This window comes from Lissotriton vulgaris, unplaced genomic scaffold, assembly GCF_964263255.1.
Source record: "Lissotriton vulgaris unplaced genomic scaffold, aLisVul1.2 SCAFFOLD_1951, whole genome shotgun sequence".
NCBI classification, from domain to species: domain Eukaryota; kingdom Metazoa; phylum Chordata; class Amphibia; order Caudata; family Salamandridae; genus Lissotriton; species Lissotriton vulgaris.
In genome coordinates, this window is record NW_028240779.1 from 307,420 (window position 1) to 326,240 (window position 18,821).

The following is an 18,821-nucleotide window of genomic DNA, read 5'->3' on the forward strand; positions in this document are numbered from 1 at the left end:
CGGCCAGGAAGTACACCTGCACATCGACCCCACGGTACAGCCGGTGGCCCTGAGACACAGACGCATTGCGTTCCACCTCCGGCCCTTAGTGGAAGAGGAGCTTCGAAAACTAGAAGTGGCTGGCATCATTGAAAAAGTGTCAGGCCCCACCCCCTGGGTATCGCCCATCGTGGTCACGAGGAAACCGAAACAGCCAGGGGCCGTCAGAATCTGCGTGGACATCCGCCTCCCCAATGCGGCCATAAAACGAGAGCGTCATATAACTCCCACCATCGATGACCTGATCGGAGAAATGGCCGGGGCCTGCTGGTTCTCAAAACTGTATCTACGGTCAGGATACCACCAGCTGGTACTGGACAAGGAGTCCCGAAACATAACCACTTTCTCTACCCATATCGGTCTCCGAAGGTACACCCGGCTCAGTTTTGGAGTTTCCAGCGCAGCGGAGGTGTTCCAGAATGTAATCCAGGAGCTGATCGCAGGCATACCAGGGGTTATAAACGTCAGCGACGATATAATGATACATGCTCGCACCATCACAGAGCCCAATCAACGACTAACCCAAGTATTCCGCAGGGTAAGAGAAGCTGGACTTACGCTCCATAGAGAGAAGTGTGAATTCCTGCGAACATAAATAGGATTCTTTTGGTACGTCTTTTCCGCAGAAGGAGTCAACCCAGACCTGGACAAAGTGAAAGACATCAAAGACGCACCACCCCCCACCTCTGTCACCGAAGTCAGGAGTTTCCTTGGCATGGTTAACTATTGTGGGAGGTTCATCAGAGATCTTGCCAACCTCACACTCCCCCTACGTGAACTCACAAAAGACTCCACGCCATGGACCTGGGGCCCGGCACAGGAGAAGGCTTTCCAAGACATCAAGGAGTCCCTCTCGAGCAACACCACGCTTGCATTCTTTGATCCTCGAACCTCCACCTTGATAGCGGTAGACGCCGGGCCGGCCGGACTCGGTGCCGTCCTAATGCAGAAACAAAGGGACGAAATGGACTGGGTGCCGATCGCATTCGCAAGTCGATCCCTCACGGACACGGAGCAGCGGTATTCCCAAATCGAAAAAGAGGCCATCGCCATCCACTGGGGATGCCGGCACTTTCACCTGTATGTGTATGGCAAGCCGTTCACGGTGGTCACTGACCACAAACCATTGGTTGCCTTATTTTCGGGGACCTCGACAAAACCGCCGTCCCGCATTGAGAAATGGATGCTTCAACTGCAGGAATACAACTGCAACATTGAATACCAACCCGGGGCAAAGAACCCGGCAGACTACCTCTCACGCCATTCAAGGCCAGCTACCCCGGAAGAAATGGAAGAAGCAGAGGAAACGGAAGCCTATGTTAAATGGGTGATAGCGCGGTCATGTCCGCGACCTCTCTCCGTAGTTGACGTTGCGAATGCCACAGCGCAAGATGCCTGCTTACAGAGGGCCAAAGAGGCTCTCCGAACAGCGAACTGGCACCAGGCCAAGGAAAGCTGGAAAGTGCTCACATCAGAAGCCCAAAAGATTATGGAGAGCCTACATCATATCAGGGAAGAGCTAAACGAAGATGACACCGGATGCCTGCTGAGAGGGCATCGTCTGGTAATACCCGCTGCATTGGCCGACCAGGTGGTGCAGCTTGCGCATGTGGGTCACCAGGGGATGGTCAAAACCAAAGCACGTCTAAGAACAAAAGTATGGTTTCCCTTGATGGACGAGATGGTGGAGAAAGTGGTGAGATCGTGCACAGCATGCCAAGTCACTGGGGATGCTCCTCGCGAAGCCCCGATCATAGTGGAACCCCGGCCACGACAGCCATGGGAACAAGTCAGCATGGACTTTGGCAGTCTCCCGGTTGGGAGACACACACTAGTGATGATCGATGACCATTCCAAATACCCGGAAGTGGAAATCATATCCAGCACGAGCGACGGGGAAGTAATCCCCAAAATAGAGAAAATTGTTGCTGCTCACGGGGCGATGCGTGAACTCCGCACAGACAATGGGCCTCCGTTTCAGGGACAAGAACTGGCTGATTATCTGTCCTCCCTCGGAACCCTGCATCGACGCATCACCCCTCGCTGGCCTCAGGCTAACGGAGAGGCAGAGCGATTCATGAGAACCCTGAACAAGGTCATTCGCATTGCCCATGACAAAAGCCAGTCAGTGGAGATGGCTATCTTCACGTTCCTCCGAAGCTACCTGCAGACCCCACACTCGACCACAAGGGTAGCTTCAGCACATGTCCTCATGGGGCGAGTGGTGACTGACTCTATCCCTCACCATCCAAGGTGGACGCCTGAGGGGACAAATGAAGATCGAATTGCGCAGAAAAGAAAAGCCACCTTTGCTCAGATCAGCAAGAGAAGAAGGGCTGTGATGGTAAAATTCAACAGAGGTGATTTAGTACTCATCCGAAACCGGGTCACCAGTGGAAAGTTTAGATTGAACTATGAAAAAGGACCATGGCGAGTGGTTGGCGTGAAAGGCACCCGCATCACTGCCGTCCGGGGGCGGGAAACAGTAACAAGAAATGTGTCCCATTTCAAATGGTTCCATCCCGAGCCAACGTCACCCTGCCCCCCAACGTTCGAAAATGGAAATGAGACCGCCATCAGTTCTTAACACCAGGAAACAGCACCCAGCCAAGAAGTCACTCAGAGAAGCAGTGCCAGGGCAGCAGTAAGTGATGAGCCGGGTGAAAGTTCTGGGGTCCCGGACGACATGCGAGATCCTGAGGCGGCAGTCAGTGAGGCGCCGATACCTGTCCCAGTCGGAGGGAGTCGCAACATGGACTAAGAAGAAACCCCACACCCTCCTGTCGGCTACGCGACTACTTCACGTAAGACTGTTCATGAATAGTGAGAGTGATGTCAGTGATCATGCCCTGTAATTTTTGAATACCAGGTTGAGACAAGTACGCCAAAAGAGAACATCATGACAGGCTGGTTGCCAATGTTTGTGTGATCTGTTGTTATTGTTTTTCTTCCTGTTTTAGGAGGAATGTTATGTTCCTGGTTCTGGCACACCCATGGCGCCACAAGTGTGCAAACGTTGAGTCATGTGACTTGCTATAATAAAGAGGGGCCCCGCACACACGTACGCAATCAGACGCGCAGGCGGCGAGCCACAAAGTTATTCCCAGTGTCCGTCTCAGTTATTTCTAGGGCCACGTGTCAGGCCTAGTTAGACCTAGATGCCCCGGAGTGTAGGCCCCAAGTTGATACCCCTAAGGCAATCACTCCCCACTTCAAGAACACAACACATACTCTCCCCATCCGCAGGCTGAACTCTGGCGAAGCCAGGCAGCTTCTGTTCTGTGCTCCCTTGGCGCCCACCCGGACCCGTACAGATCGCCAGGCCTCAACAAATGCTGCGCCTCTGGGTCCTGTTCCGATATGCGGGCCCCGAGATGCTCTACCGGGCCAACAAACCTCCTGGTTGCAGGTGGAGACCTCCACCGACTCCCGCCCGAAGCCGTTCAGTGGGTTCTGGCCACCCGACCCCTTACTGCCACTGGACAGAGAGGGCCACTGCATAATAGTTTCACTACAGCCACAGGCAGCATCTTGAGGGTTCCAGCTGGCACATTATTGTGCGGACTGTGAGCGGGCGCACCTCCCTCGCTTTTGTCGTGTTCCCGAACCCCAACCAGACTGGCAGGGCTTCGCCTCTTCGCTAGATGGGTAATACACGGATTGGTTTCCTTGGCAAGAAATTCTGGCTTTTCTTCAGTCTCCCTTGGCAGAGCTTCGCCTCGTGATCAGAAATGTACAGTCCTCCAGAAAATGAAGGTGTGCCGCTCCCCAGCTCCACGAAGTTAGGAGCTATCTGGGGGAGCATATCCCCCCCTCGCTCTTCCCGCCACCCAGGTGCTGCTCCCCCATTGGGGGTTTGTACCTAGCGGGCTCCCCCATTGGCCGGGGGTTTTTTGGTGCCACTGTGGTGCCTCACTTGCTGCTTCTGGGCGCTTTTGGGCGCCCAGAACTGGTTCTCCCACTGGGGCTCAGCGTGGGTTATGGCGAGGGAGCGGCGCCCTGTGAGATTTCAAAGAAACTGCATTGTTTAACATCAGGTTTAACAGCACAAAACCTGGCATTGCCCTGAAACACCGATGTGTGGCATTTCATCTGTGGCCGAAGGTGGAGGAAGAATTGAGGAAATTGGAGCTAGCTGACATTATTGAACAGGTCGATGGTCCAGCTTCATGAGTGTCCCCCATTGTGGTGGCAGGAAAGCCTAAGCAGCCAGGAGAAGTGAGATGCGTCTCCACCCACGAGTGCTCTCCTTTCCCATCATCAGTCACCGATGGATTAAGCGCCAGAGGCGGGGCTGTAGCATGAGTAACCTCCTCCTCCCCCCCAGGGGCTCTGCTCCCTGGGGCAGAGGTTGGAAGGGGCATCAGCAGTTAATAGTGCAGCTGGGGACTCCCTCAGCAAGAACCCTCCGCCTAGACCTCTCATCCACCTCTCTCCACTCATCCACCCACCCTTCCATCCATCCCCTCCTCTGTATCCCTCCATTCTCTTCTTCCTATGACGTGGCTCGTTTGGGGGCCCCCCTAAAGGTTGAGGGCTGTGAACGGGGAGCAGGCCCTTCGAGTGTGCAGGGCGAGGGAAGGTGGGGGTCATAGCAGCAGTAAGGCCCGATTGAATCCCTCGTGCAGCGCAGATCTCGCTAGGAGGACTTCCTCGATCCGGACTCGCAGCGGCTGAAGTGGTAGCGGGAAGAGCGCCGTTTGTGGTATCCAGCATAGGGGAAGCAGTCCGGTGCGGCGAGGAGCCCAGCTGAGCCCTGAGGACTAGTGGCTTCTCAAGGAAGCTCCGGTTTATGTTGGAGGACTTTGCTGCACTTCATAAGCGTAGGAGGTGAGCGGGGGCCCCATACCGTCCCGACCTAGGAGACTCAGCTGAGTCGGGTGCAAGGATCTCCTGGGTCTAAATAATTACCGGCTTGTGTCCCTGATCGTGCCTCCCTCATGAGCTCCAGGTGAGTTCGCACTGCATACTTTTGAACTAAGACTCATCTGCATCCCGCCATTTTCGGACCATCTCCTAAAGACACCCTTGTTGTTTCTGCCATCTTAGCGACCTTGGTCCGTATCTCCAGTCTTGTCGGTCTCTAGCTGGGTGACCTTTCGATCAATCGTCTATCTTCTGCACGGATCTACTCCTCGTTTGCAAATAATGCTAATGCCTCTGATCCCATCACCCATCACCCCCTCCCCTACCTCTTCACTACCTAGGGTGACCAACTGGCATAGGTGCAAATTCAGGACGGTGAGTGTAAAAATTCAGGACAAAGGGTCAAAATTCAGGACAAAAATTCAGGACAAAAGGTCAAAATTCAGGACAAAACTTTGGGACAAAAGGTAAGTTTTACAGATACGTCAGAGGTGGTAGCGCAATAGTATATATGTAAGTAAGTAAACAACCATCTAAGTACAAGTCAAAATAGGTTTATATGAGGTTGAGACAATCGTGCACTTCACAGTTTTTCAGTATGGCTGCAGCTTGCTGCCTTAGACAATTCAAAATTCGCATCTCACTCCAGCAGGTACATTAATCACCATACAATGGTGAACCACGCCTGAATATAAGTGAATCCGCTTTTATTGATGATTGAAAACTACTGTATATATAAGGAACTTTGGAGTGCCAGCCCCCTGTAACAAAACCGCTCCCCCCACCCCTTTCCAGCCTCCCAGGGAAACACCCGATGCCGAGTCCGGCCAGTCCTGCCTTGCTATCACCCTTCAATGGGGCCCCTCATCTTCACTTAGACCGTCTCTCATGTGTATTTAATTTCTCTTATAGTGTTACTCGTCCCAATTATGTAGGGCAGGGTGTCAAAGTGCGTTTCATCACACACATTACATAGAGACAATGACTCATATTAACGTGAAAGTCAATGTGTAGCAAATGCTACTTAAGATAATGGGGGCTAAAAGGTGTAATCATTCTTTTATCTATTATTCAGTCTTTCACCATTCATTCTGTCCTTTCATCTATGTGCCCATTTATATCCAAACATATTCAACCATTTGCAAACCTATCCATCATTACACTCATCCATCCCTCCATCCACCCTTTCAGTCATCCATCCATTATTCATATATCCACCCATTCACCCCATCCATCCGTACAGTCATCCATCCACTCTTTCACCCATCCATCTATTCACTCATCCATCCAGCCATTTACCCTTTCACCCATCCAGCCATTCATTCATTCACTTACTCATCCATCCACCCAGTCACTTATCCTTCCACCCATTCACCCTTTCAGTCATTCATCCGCTCTTTCTCTCTCCATCCCCCTTTCACGTATCCATCCATCCATCCATCCATCCATCCATCATTCACCCATCCATCTACTCATCCATTCATGTATTCCATCCATTGATCCTTTTACTCTTCCACCCTTTCACTCATCCATCCATCCGTTCTCTCATCCATCCACCATTTCACTTCTTCACTCATCTATTCATCCTTTTGTCCATCCACCCCTTTCACTCATCCATCCATACATTCACCCTTTCACTTATCAATTCAATCCATCCATCCTTTCACTCATCTATCCACCCATTCACTCGCCCATCATCTGAGCTTTCACTCATCCATCCATCCTTTCATACACCCATCCACCCTTTTACCCATCCATCTACCCTTCCACTCATACATCCATCTATTTACCTTTTCCCTCATCCATACTTCCACTCATTCATCCATCCTTTCTTTTATCTATCCATTCCCCCTTTCATTCATCCATTCATCCTTTCAGTCATCCATTCACACATTCCTTCACTTATTTACTCACCCACCTTTTCACATTATGAGCTGAGCCTTTGTCTACAGAGTTGCAGACAGAAGAGGCCCATCAAGAACTTCACCCCCGCTGTAGTTCCTAAAGCAAGGGGTGGGGTGGGGTGGGGTGAGGGAAAGTTCACTATGCCCCTGCACATAGGCAGTCTGAAAATGTAGATGTCATGAGTCATGCATGATGCACAGTGCCAGGATGTGAGGTGACTGTGACATGGTGTTGTTTCCAGGGCTTTAAGTGGTGTAAAAAAACTGGAGGGTCTCTCCAAAGGGGGTATTCAATGTAATTAAGGGAGTAGTTTAAAACACCTAGGCTAAAAATCAGCGCTAGAATAGTGTTCAACCCGACTGGTGTTATGTTGTTTATGTCTTTGCATCCAGATATGTATATATATATATATATATATAATACAGCAAGTATCGTTACACCAACAAAAAACAGGACTATTGGCCTTGTCAATGGTTGTTAGTTGCTTAAAATAAAAAAAAAGCAGCAACCATGGCTTTGTTAGATATAATATTGAAAATACTTCAGTTAAAAAATGATGAGACAGTGAAAGAACGATAACCCGTTCTTTTTAACTTATTTTACAGGCTTCTTTATATACACTGTTTTCTCACGTTGCTAAAGTTGCAGCATTAGCGTTTTGCCTTTTATTTTACAGAACGCCCTGCTGTACACTGAGGCAGGAGGAGGCCGCCACTTGATTTACCAGCCCAGACTGCCCCATTGACATTCTGTATGTGGCAATCAGCCCCATACAGACTGACAATGGGCAGGAGGGCTGCTCTTGTGATCGAGGAGCGCGAGGTGCCCCATCAGGAAGGTGAGGCCTCTCACCGGTGAGCAGTGCTGCTCCCTGTGATGGCCAAAATATCAGACAAAAGGCGTCCGTAAAAGGTTTCATCACGGACAACGGACGTGAGGCCCAAATTACGGACTGTCCGTGAAATTTATGGACGGTTGGTCACCCTATCCCTCCCTCACTCTCATTCGATCTCCCCTATTCCTTTCCTCTCTCCCCTGAATTTCTCCCCCTTTGCCTGCTTTTTTCCATATGCCCGAGCCATGCTGATTTGCCTTTTCTCCATACCCCTGTATCCCTCCCACCCTCCTTACTCCCACAGAAATCTACTATTTGTGTATATATGTATATAGAGATAAGTATAATCACTAGTATATGCTGTAGACCTTTGTACTCTCTACCATTCCTATGTGACGCTTAGAGTGTATCCATTTGTATCTCTTCCTTGTGTGACTCTACAACTTGTACATTCGCCCAAAAATATTCTGCTTGTATCTTTTATGTAACGCACGTAATCCTAAATCCTTATGTATTGAAACTGGTTCTTATGAAAAGCGCTCTGACACCTCCGGGTAAAGTTCGCGCTATAGAAAATCACATTAAATAAAATTAAAATAAAATAAAACAACCTGTAGGTGGCAGGCGCCTCTTGAGTGATGTCTGTGTGGACACCTCGAGTCCTCTCTTCCATACCAGGCTCGTCTGCTCTGTGCCAGCCTCCTCCGTCAGGGCATCTCTCCTGTCCGGGCTCTCCCTCCCCAGCAGCATCTCACCTGCTGACTCCGCATCTTCTCTTCTCTCTGTGCCTTGGTGCAGCCCCAGGCCTGAGTCCCTCCTCTCACCCCTGTTTCCACACCCCCTCGGCCCCTCTGAGCCAGCCCCATCCAGAGCTCCCGGGCTCGGTCCTGGGCTGTCCTGGCCCCCGGGCTCTTGCAGGGACTCGGGCACGTCGGATAATGTAGAGGTGCTGCTGCAATCGATAGAACACCCCGAGTCCGTGCACTTAGTCACCTCTAAAGGACCCTCGCTTGTGAGGCTGGAGTATGTGTAAGGGGGGGTCTCCGTCTCCCAGTCTGCATCCCACACATGCCGGGTGAACGTTCCCCCTTGACACTGCGGCTTCTCCTCGGCAGGCCCGGGGCCCCGTGGGTGGGGTGGGGGCCCCTTCTCCAGGTCCGGCTCCGTCCCTCCACTCATCGCTGCTTTGAGTTTTCGGAGCCGTCGAACCTCTCGGCCTCGGCCGGGCTCCTGAGCGCACTGTCTCTGTCTCTGGTGGAAGTGAAAGCTGCTGATCTCTGTGCTGCTAAGAAACGCCTCTGTCCTAGCACCGGAGATGTGTGCACACAAACGCTACGTGACCCACATCCCGCCCTCAGGTGTGAGAACCCGCACCCGCACCTGTCAAGAACCCCCTGTGCCTCAGGTATAGAAGGAGCACACCAGCTCACGTCATCCGACTTGTTCCTCTCGCTGCGAGTAAGAAAGAGTTACACCCGCTGTGAGGGGTGAAGGGAGCTGTGTGTGTGTGTGAGTGGTGGGGGTGGGGGGAGGTAGGAAACCTGCTTTTTAGGTCAAAACCTACCAGACACCGCAGCTGTCTGTTTGCTAAAGACATCTTTGAGACATTCTGGGATCTTCCCTGGAAATGCACTCTCCCCATCACTTTGCAAAAACTTTGTGGTTTGCAGCTCGCATGTGCTTGCTTTCTGTTGACAGGCTTTATTTGTTTGAGGATGTCCAGCATGTCTTTGTCCCTCCTTTGTTGCGCAGCTTTTGTCCCTGATATGCAGCACAGCCTGTTCACTAATTCTCCTTGTATTCTTCCACAAGTGCTCACTTTCGGTAAACAGGACTTTAAATGGTGTCTTTTATTGTCACATTTGTTGAGCATTCAAAGACAGAGGACAAATGTCCGGCTCTGTCTTCCAGGATGCAAAAAGAACAATTAATGGACAGAGTGCAGATCAATGTCATACATTCACCCCCTCCCCCCCTACAGAGAACTGGGCCTAAATCCATCGTTTTTTTGCTCACCATACCATTACAGTTTGGACCCAGCCATATGCAAATCAGTCTTGACCCTGCTCCCAATGGTAGTTCGGCCTGGACTGCTCCTATAAGGAACAAGGTCAAGACTGATTTGCATATGGCTGGGTCTAAACTGGGGTGGTGTGGTGGGCAAAAGAAAAATGGATTAAACCCAGATCCTTGTGACTGGGGATGAATGTTTGCATTGTCCAGCTTTCCCTCCATCAATTGTTTCTTTTGCATAAGTTGCCCTAAGTGTGAAGGGTATGCCCAGACTCGGGTCCCATGCTCACTACACCACTGGATTCATGCTAGCCTGGCTGATGAAGGGTGATGTCCTGAAACCGGTCCCAGGATTCGTGTTTTAGGTCCCTGGAGGATCTGGTTTGGCAGTTCAACTGGACTGTTCCCTTAACCCCTGAGCCGCGGGGGTTATTTCCCTCCTGTGCGGGGGGGGGAAGGGGGCCACGTGCAGTGCTGCAGTGCTCATGACGAGCTGGGCTCGTCATGACTCGGCCCACTCCCATAGAACGCTCACACAAGTGTGGAATTCACCGCGCGGGAGAGTGGTGCGGCCGTTATGACGAGCCCAGCTCCTCATGAGCACAGCTCCACTGTGCCTCATGACGAGCTGGGCTCGTCATCAGCAGGCCTCTTACTAAATTAGTCCAGCAGCGCCCTTCCTAATGCAGGCGCCAGCCGGTTCAACCCTAAATTAACCATCTCATCCTGGAATGTGGCTGGGCTAAAGTCAATTCTTGCCTCAAAATCAGCCGTGGACTTCCTGAACAAAAGCGATATCATATGTCTCCAGGAGACTTGGTCTCTATCTCCATCGCCTCTGCTTGTCTATTACGAACTTTTTCAACAAGCCGTCCAGGCCAACCCCTACTGAAGACCCTCTGGGGGCCTCTCAATTTACATTAAGTACAGCTGCAGGATAATGGTCACACCTATTCCTTGGAACCTGACAACAGGGCAGACAGTACTTATCACCGGCCTCTCACTGTCAGGTAGGGCCCTCCCAATTCTCCTAATCAATTGTTACCATAATATAGCGAAAAACACAAAATCAACAGCAACTGATCTACTGGTAAAACATCTGGAAGATCTTCTATTGGAATTCGCACTTATGGAGGTACTGTTATTAGGAGACTTTAACATCAAAGACCTTGCAACTAATGGTCTCCTAGCAAGGAAAACCAAAGAGCAGGAAGTAATGACCATTTTTCTAACAACCTACAACCTCCGGTCAGCCCAGCAAATTATACTGGAACAGCACCCGGGTGTTCATTTTCTGCCCACGTTTAGAACCATCTCAACAATTGACTATATTTTCTTATCACCGCTTTTGGGCAATAATCTGGCCAGGATGGAAATTCTAGATCGTATGGAGAGCGACCACAACCCCCTAACGGTAACATTGCATTTGCAAACGCCGGTTGCCGCAGAAACAACAGAAGTGGGGCAATCATCGCGGGCCGAACTCCACACCTTGGCTAGAAGAATTAAATGGGATTCACTAGGCTCTGTCAAGGTGGGAATTTGGCTTAAGGCCGAAATAGCTAGCTTCAGACTAGAGGCCCCCACAGAATTACATCACCAGTGGGATAATGCCATAGTTAAATTGTAGGATCTATTGGTAGGCCGCGTGGTTCAGCCTAGATCATCTGGGCCACGTCCGAAGCAAATTCATGATCCATCACTAGCCTCCCAAAGAAAGACCCTCAGGAGGGCTGTGCGCAGGCACAAACTGATCGGAACTGTACATACTGCCAATAATGTGGCATTGCTGCGAAAGACCTTCAAGAAATCCTTATGGGAAACCAAGAGACTAAAAGAACACTCCGAGTGGCTAAAAATATTCAACCTGCTTAAGGGCAACAGCCAGTCCAAGTTTTGGACCTACATGAACAAACTCCGTTCCACGAACAAGATGAGAGGAAACGCGGTTTGCGAAGAAGACTGGGCCCTGCACGTGTCCCAACTATATCGCAGCGATACCTCGGACCCAGTGGTGATCGGACTAGGAGACCGTGTTGAATCCACTCAAACAGAAATTCATGAGTTGACCACTGCAGCCGAGGTCTCCAAGCATCTGCGAAATATGAAAAACGACGGTGCTCCAGGGGCCCACGACCTTCCGGCTGGGATATTTAAATGTGCCCTGGAAGAGTGGGCGGCCCTCTTGACTCCTCTATACAACAACGTGTTCAGGACTTGCCAGCTACCAGACTCATGGTTAGGCTCGATTCTATGCCCCATATTCAAGAAAGGAGATCCCATGCTCCCGGCTAATTACCGACTCATCGCACTGTTAGATCTTGTAGCAAAGGCATACGCACAATGTCTTCTTAGGGTGCTTGAAAAATGGGTTGCTGACAACAACATAATACCATACTACCAAACGGGGTTTCGGGCATCGGCCTCCACAATAGACAATATCACCACTCTAGCCATCCTGAGTCAACAAGCAGCCCAAAAAAAACATCTTCCACTTTACTGCTGCTTTGTTGACTACAGCGCAGCTTTTGACAAAGTGTCTCGGAACACCTTGTGGAGGAAATTGAACAAGTGGGGGATCCCGCAGAGCCTCCTAAGAGCACTCATCTCACTGCACAAGAACACATGGGTGCAAATCAAAACCGGCCCAAAGACAGTCTCTTCAAGAATTAGTGTCGCTGACGGGCTAAAGCAAGGCTGCGTTCTCGCCCCTTCTTTTATTCAATCTTTATACAGCTGATCTTGGAACATTTTTAGAGAACAGCAATCTCCTTCCGCCAAAACTCAGTCCTGGTAAAAAGTCCCTGCAAATATTACAATATGCGGATGACATTGTAATAATGGACCAAGCCAAATCGGGTCTCCAACGAGCGTTAAGTACGCTCCATATATACAACATCGCTAATGCCTTGAAAATCAATCAGGCAAAAACCAAGGTACTGATATTTGGCAGATGTAAGAACAAGAAATGCTTAAGGTGGAACATCGGGCCTGCCAGGATCAACACAACAGTAAAATATAATTATTTGGGAGTCTGGTTCAACAAGACGTCTAGACCTACAGTTCATCTAGCTGCCTTGCAAAAGAAAGCAGGAGCAATCACATACTCCCTGACTCGGCTGAACCTGTCCCTGTGCAGTCCCTCTGCAGAAGCCATTTTGAAGGTGATCAAAGCTACTCTACTTCCTGCCTTAACCTATGGGCATCAGGCCTTTCCCGGGGCATGCTCTGCTAGTCTTGATCTTGCCCAAATCTCCACCTATAAAAAAATCTTCCACCTCCCAAGTTTCATTCAGCGAGCAAGACTATGTTTGGAGCTGGGCCTACAAAGACAATCCATTTACTGTGAGGCCGATACCCTGAAATATTTCATACGGTTATTAAAAGCTGGTGACAACACTTTAAAATCCCACCTAAAAGAAACCTTTTCCAGTCCTGGCAACCCTTGGAACACTCAGATTGCAACTGCCATAAGAGTGCTAGAGATGGACAACGCATCCCTCTTTTTAGATTCCATTTCATACTCAGCCTGGAAAAATACCATCAATAGACAGGTCAAATTAATTTCCCATCGCATGGATTTGCACTCCGTAAAAACATCTTCCATTTTGCTCCCACTGAACTCTTCGTATCTTCCCGGGAAACCGCAAGCCTATTTCCAGGAAAACTTAAATGCAGTGGCACGGAAGAACATTATGTTCATGCGACTTCTTGGCTTGCGTTCAAGGCTTTCAACAGATAGGCTCAAACAAGGGAGGGGGGGTTTGCAGATTACCACTCTGAGTCATGACTGCATCTCCTGTGTTGTTGCCCGGCCCTAGCTGCCCCAAGAAAGTCTCTCTTAAAACCCTTGTATCTAAGATGGGGCATTAGGACATGCTGGGAGGCTTCGGCTCTTTGTTTTGCATCCACTGACATCCAAGTGCTTGCAAGGTCGGGAAAATTTGTGAGACTCTTGGACAATCTTCTGTCACCTTCTTCGGCCCCCGCTCTCCCACGTCCTCCCCCTCAAAAACTCATCACAGACTTTTTTTCCCCCGTGGTATAGCACTTTTTGTTTTTATTATCTTTAATTTTGGTTTTGCGTAGCAAAATGTTTATATCGGCAACTGCAAGACTGTTTTTCTTAGAAGCACAACGGCCACTAAGCTCAGTGAGCAGTTTCTCAGCTTTGTGTTTCTGTTTTCTTCCTTTTATCCTAAACATGATGAAGGACTGGGTTCTTTTGGACCCAGCGGTGCCAGGGCACAACACCTGAAACCTTCGTGGGTAACCTGCTCCGGCGTACAAGTCACAGAGACACGGGACACTTCCTTCGGCGTCAAAGAGTCAAGGTTTATTTACTGCAGGGAACACAGAAGTCACAGGAAGTACATCGAGTGTAGTTCGGGGAGACTGCTTCAAATTGTATTTGTGGATCGCTCCTTTTATACAGTTTTTACCCATAGGATAACATGATACATAATAGTTTACAACCTGGTTCCCACAAGTCGCTCTCAGAGGGGTCGTTTAGATCACTTTGAAACACACAAAGTCCGGAACATAAGTGCGGAAACATTTGGCGGTTCCCAACTGTAAAAACCCATCTTCCCACCATTAGCAAATTCCAATCAGCAGTAAAGTAGATCGAAATAGGAACGAAGACAGGTGCAGAGGAAGACGGAGACAGTGGGGAGATTGGAAAGGGTGTAAAAGGGGAGTGTCGAGGAAACACGAGATACAGGCATCAAAGGGACGTGCCTAATGAAATGCACGGCTGAGACAATAAGCCGTGCGGCAAGATGAGCCTCGAGCGGCGCCATCTGCCTTACAGTAGCAACCCCCTCGTCATAAAGACACTTACAAAGAACATGTGTCTTCCGCCATATCTTGGAAGTCCCAGGGTCGCGAAGCGGACAGCGTCCGTTCGCTGGCTACTTGAGGGCAAGAGACAAAATGGATGCCGTATCTAAGATGGAACCCGTGGGTACAGATGAGAAACCCACATAACAAACGAACGGTTTAAGTTAGCACAGCAAAACTGCGCACACTTACTAAACTCGTCATTTGCGGTTCATAGATACTAGACTCGACCATATTTGCGCGAGTCGAAAACACCACTTACAATTGTCACGGAACCTCAGACGCTCCTTTTGCCCTCATGTAGGCAAGCACTAGTCGGAATCATATTCGATATTCATCAGACCATCAAGATGTCGTTGTAGCATAGCTCTGTCCAGTCGAGTCCCCTTGGTAACAGATGGTTGTCTCATACACGTTGTAGCACAGAGGCCACATAAGGCAGGACCACACTGCACACAAAGGCAACACGTGAACAGGAACACTACCACAACCCCGATGATCATCAGAATCTTCCAACCCCAAGTCGACACCAGGCCCCAAAACCAACCGAGTAGCGTCCAATCCCCTACATCCACGTGTATGGATTCGGAGATCTTATGCAACTTCGAGATGGCTTGATAGACAGTAGGAGCATTATCAGGTATGAAAATGCAACAGCTCGAATGGATCACTTTACATACCCCACCGCGATCTGCCAAGACAACATCTAAAACCATACGGTTTTGTAACGTCATAAGTCTCTCCGCCTGAAGTTCTGTGGTGATATTACCAAGGGCACTGGCAGTAATGTTAGCTGTCGATTCTACCACTCGAGTCAAATGTCTCAGGTTCCTACTATTAACCATAGGTCCCCAAAACGGGAGGAAACCCTTGAAAAAGTCTCCTGCCTCTTGACCGGCAGTATCCTCTTCGCTAATTACGCCTCGTACGACTCTAGTCTTATGATAATCGGCATCTACAGTAAACGTCGGAGGCAACAGATTTGCAACGAAACATGAGCCCATAAAGTCTGTGGGCAACCATGTGTATGCACGATCATGACAGATAAAGTACGTACCCTTGGCAGCCAGAAACACAGGGGTCGGGGACATTGGCAGAACGTAACTCTCAATGCAAGCACTGGCTCCAAGCGAGGCTTGCGAACCACGACCCACAAGACAAAGATTACCAGTGTGGGGTACGACCCATATTGGAGGCGAGCTTTTAAGCTGCTTTTCATTAGTGAACATACTATATTCCCCTCTACTTAGGACCCTATAGGCCTGTACCTCTTCTTTAGGGATGAGAAAAGCATCATGGATCTCATCTTCCATGTCCGCTATTGCCATTGATAGCACCCACTGGTACGAGGTAGGACCAGGCTTGGGGGAACGTTGTTCTGGAGTGGGGTGGAAACCCAGTGCACTTCGAAACATTGTTTGGAATGCTCGAGCTGACCCTTGGGAACTATACGGTAACACCAGATATGGAATTCCCTTACCCGTAGTATGTGGCATCAACCCACACACCCAACAATTAGTAGTGTTAACCACTAACTGATGCTGATGGAGGAGCTGGATAAAGGAATTGTTGCGGAATTCTACACGTCTAGCCTGTTCGTGTTCTGGTAGCATGTGAAAGGAATGGGGAGAAGCAGTAGAAGTAAGGTTAGGGTAAGGAGTAGGAGTAGGGGTAGGAAGTAAGAAGTAGGACATAGTGTAATACACCCCACCCGCCAAAAATGCAGAAGCAGTTAAAAACAATACGAACAATTGAAATACAAAACATTTTGTACGACTGAGTTTCTGCAGTTTGACTCTATACGCCTGAGCTCCTTCCAAATCGTTCAACTTCGAAAATGCCATTTCCCTACGACCGTCCGCAACGTTTCTTGACGCACTTCGTTCTGTGCAGCAATAGTCAATCCCCAGGAGTTCCTAGGAACCGACGGCCTTTAACCTAGCGTCAAGACCTACTGTTCAGAAGGAAGTACGCGCGCGGCCCTACGGCCCTCAATACACAATATGTATTTAATTAGCACAATAATTCAGCTGTGGAAGGAAAAAGAGATACAAGGAAGAAGCTTAATATATGTACAAAACAAGTTTCAATGGTACGAACTGTTCAAAGTTGATCAGGGGAAACGAAGATATTGTAGTTATCAGTTTCAGCAAAACAAGAAAACAATTTTATTTGTCTTTAGTATGAGAACGCAAAGAATATCGATGTTTCCCGGGACGTGTCTGCTCGTCAAACAAAGGATCCGTTGAAGAGACAGCGTCCTGCTGATCAGTTCGTTGGTCTGGTCTTGAGTCTTTTGCTGACAAGTGTTCAACAGTGGCTTTCTGCTGCGCTGAGCGTTCACCAACAAGCTGTGCGTCGCTAAAAGGTACAAACGCCGGCAATGTCTCTGCTTCGGTTGACGCAATGCCTTTCCTCACCCACGGGTCTGCCGGTAAAGGAATAGGGACTCGTTTACAATGGGTAGCGTGTACCCAATTCTTCCGCCCCTCAAGACGAACGGCAGTCCTCGTGGCCAGGAGCACCTGGTAAGGTCCAACAAAGCGGGGGTCCAGATTCTTCTTGCGTGAGAAGTTACGGGTGACTACCCAATCACCGGGCTGGAGCTGGTGGCCTGGACCCTCCGTCTGCGTCGGCAAGGCGTCGTAAACCTGTTGATGAATTAACCTCAGTTTAGCAGTCAAGTCATGTAAGTAGTCAATCAACATCGGATACTCAAGATCAGTGAATACACCTGGCCTAGGAACCCCCCACACATTCGCAGGACGGCCGAACACTATTTCATAGGGACTAAGCCCTATTCGGGAGTGTACAGTCGCCCTAGTTGACAGTAATGCTAACGGCAAAGCATCAGGCCACGAAAGTCCAGTCGTAGCCTGGATCTTCGCTAATTTTAGTTTAAGGGTGCCATTGTACCCTTCAACCAATCCAGCTGACTGGGGATGATTGGCGCTATGGAATTTCTGATTAATTCCAAGGCCCTTACACACACTCTTCATTACACTTCCAACAAACTCACTTCCATTATCTGACCACACGACTCTAGGCATTCCATACCGAGGAAAGTATTCCTTCAGCAGGATTTTCGCAGTAGACAAAGCAGTATTGTCTTTGAGGGGATAGGCCTCGATCCATCGGGAGAATGCGCAAACCACAACCAAAACGTATTTCAGGTTATTGCATCGCTCCATATGGATGAAGTCCAATTGGATCACCTCAAAGGGATACGAAGGAGGAGCAAAACTGCCAGGGGGAGTTGGGGTTCCTTTGCCAGGATTGTACATTATACACACCATACAATTCTTCACCAACCGTTCAGCACACTTCGTAATACCATCATTCTTCCACACATCAGCCAACAACTTGCAAATACCTTTCGCGCTAATATGTGCTAACCCATGTGCCATTTGCACAACGGCCAGTACATACGCATCAGGCAACATCCATCTTTTCTGATCCGACAAATCAATCCAGCAACCATTCGCATCCAACCTTCCCGTACTTTCTTTCCACTTCATCTTTTCAGTCTCGGTGGCCTCATTCTGTATTGCTTTCACGCTCTCTATGGTATTTTCACACATACTTGATTCTGTAGGCCACCTAACCGAACTCGTCACATACATTCGAGTGCTAAGGTTCCGGGCAGTCTCCTTAGCAATCTCATCTGCAAACGCATTACCACGACCAACATCATCCGTCACTTTACGATGCGCACTACACTTAACAATTGCAACTTGAGCAGGCAAAGTCAATGCATCCAAAAGATCGTTCACAAGCTGGCCATGCTGTATTTTCGTGCCGTGTGACGTGAAGAAACCACGCTCTCTCCACAATCGTCCAAAGCTATGCGCTACACCGAAAGCATACTGACTATCGGTGTACACATTCACACGTTTACCTTTTGCTAATACACATGCTCTAGTGAGAGCAATCAGCTCTGCAGCTTGGGCAGAATTCTGATTCAATCTCGCAGTCTCAACAACAGTATTCAGCGTCACAACAGCATAAGCAGTAGTCACATCACCATTCGGCAATTTAAAACATGACCCATCCACATACAGGGTGCCGTCAGAGTCTTCCAATGGGGTGTTTTTAAGGTCCACTCGACCTTTTGTTTCCTCCTCTGTCCGCAAGTAACAGTCATGTTCTGTTACTGCATCTGACTCTGCACTAATTGGTAACAAAGTTGCCGGATTTAGGACATTACAACGTTTTATCTGAATATGGCTTGCCAAGAGCGTCAATTCGTACCCGGATAACCTCGCACTCGTCAAGTGCTGAGTTTTCGTACGATTCAACAGAGTATCGACTGCATGCGGAA

The 18,821-nt window shown here is 49.2% G+C and overlaps 1 protein-coding gene across 1 annotated transcript in view; it reads right to left on the reverse strand.

Annotated features, from left to right (window-relative positions):
- The window catches only part of LOC147672874 (uncharacterized), a 282,596-nt gene extending 273,772 nt beyond the window's left edge, over positions 1 to 8,824 (reverse strand). Inside the window, exon 1 of the mRNA XM_086947958.1 lies at positions 8,257 to 8,824. Within this exon, the coding sequence (XP_086804084.1) occupies positions 8,257 to 8,824 (568 nt within the window). The remainder of the gene's footprint in view (positions 1 to 8,256) is intronic.
- Positions 8,825 to 18,821: the final 9,997 nt, after the last annotated feature.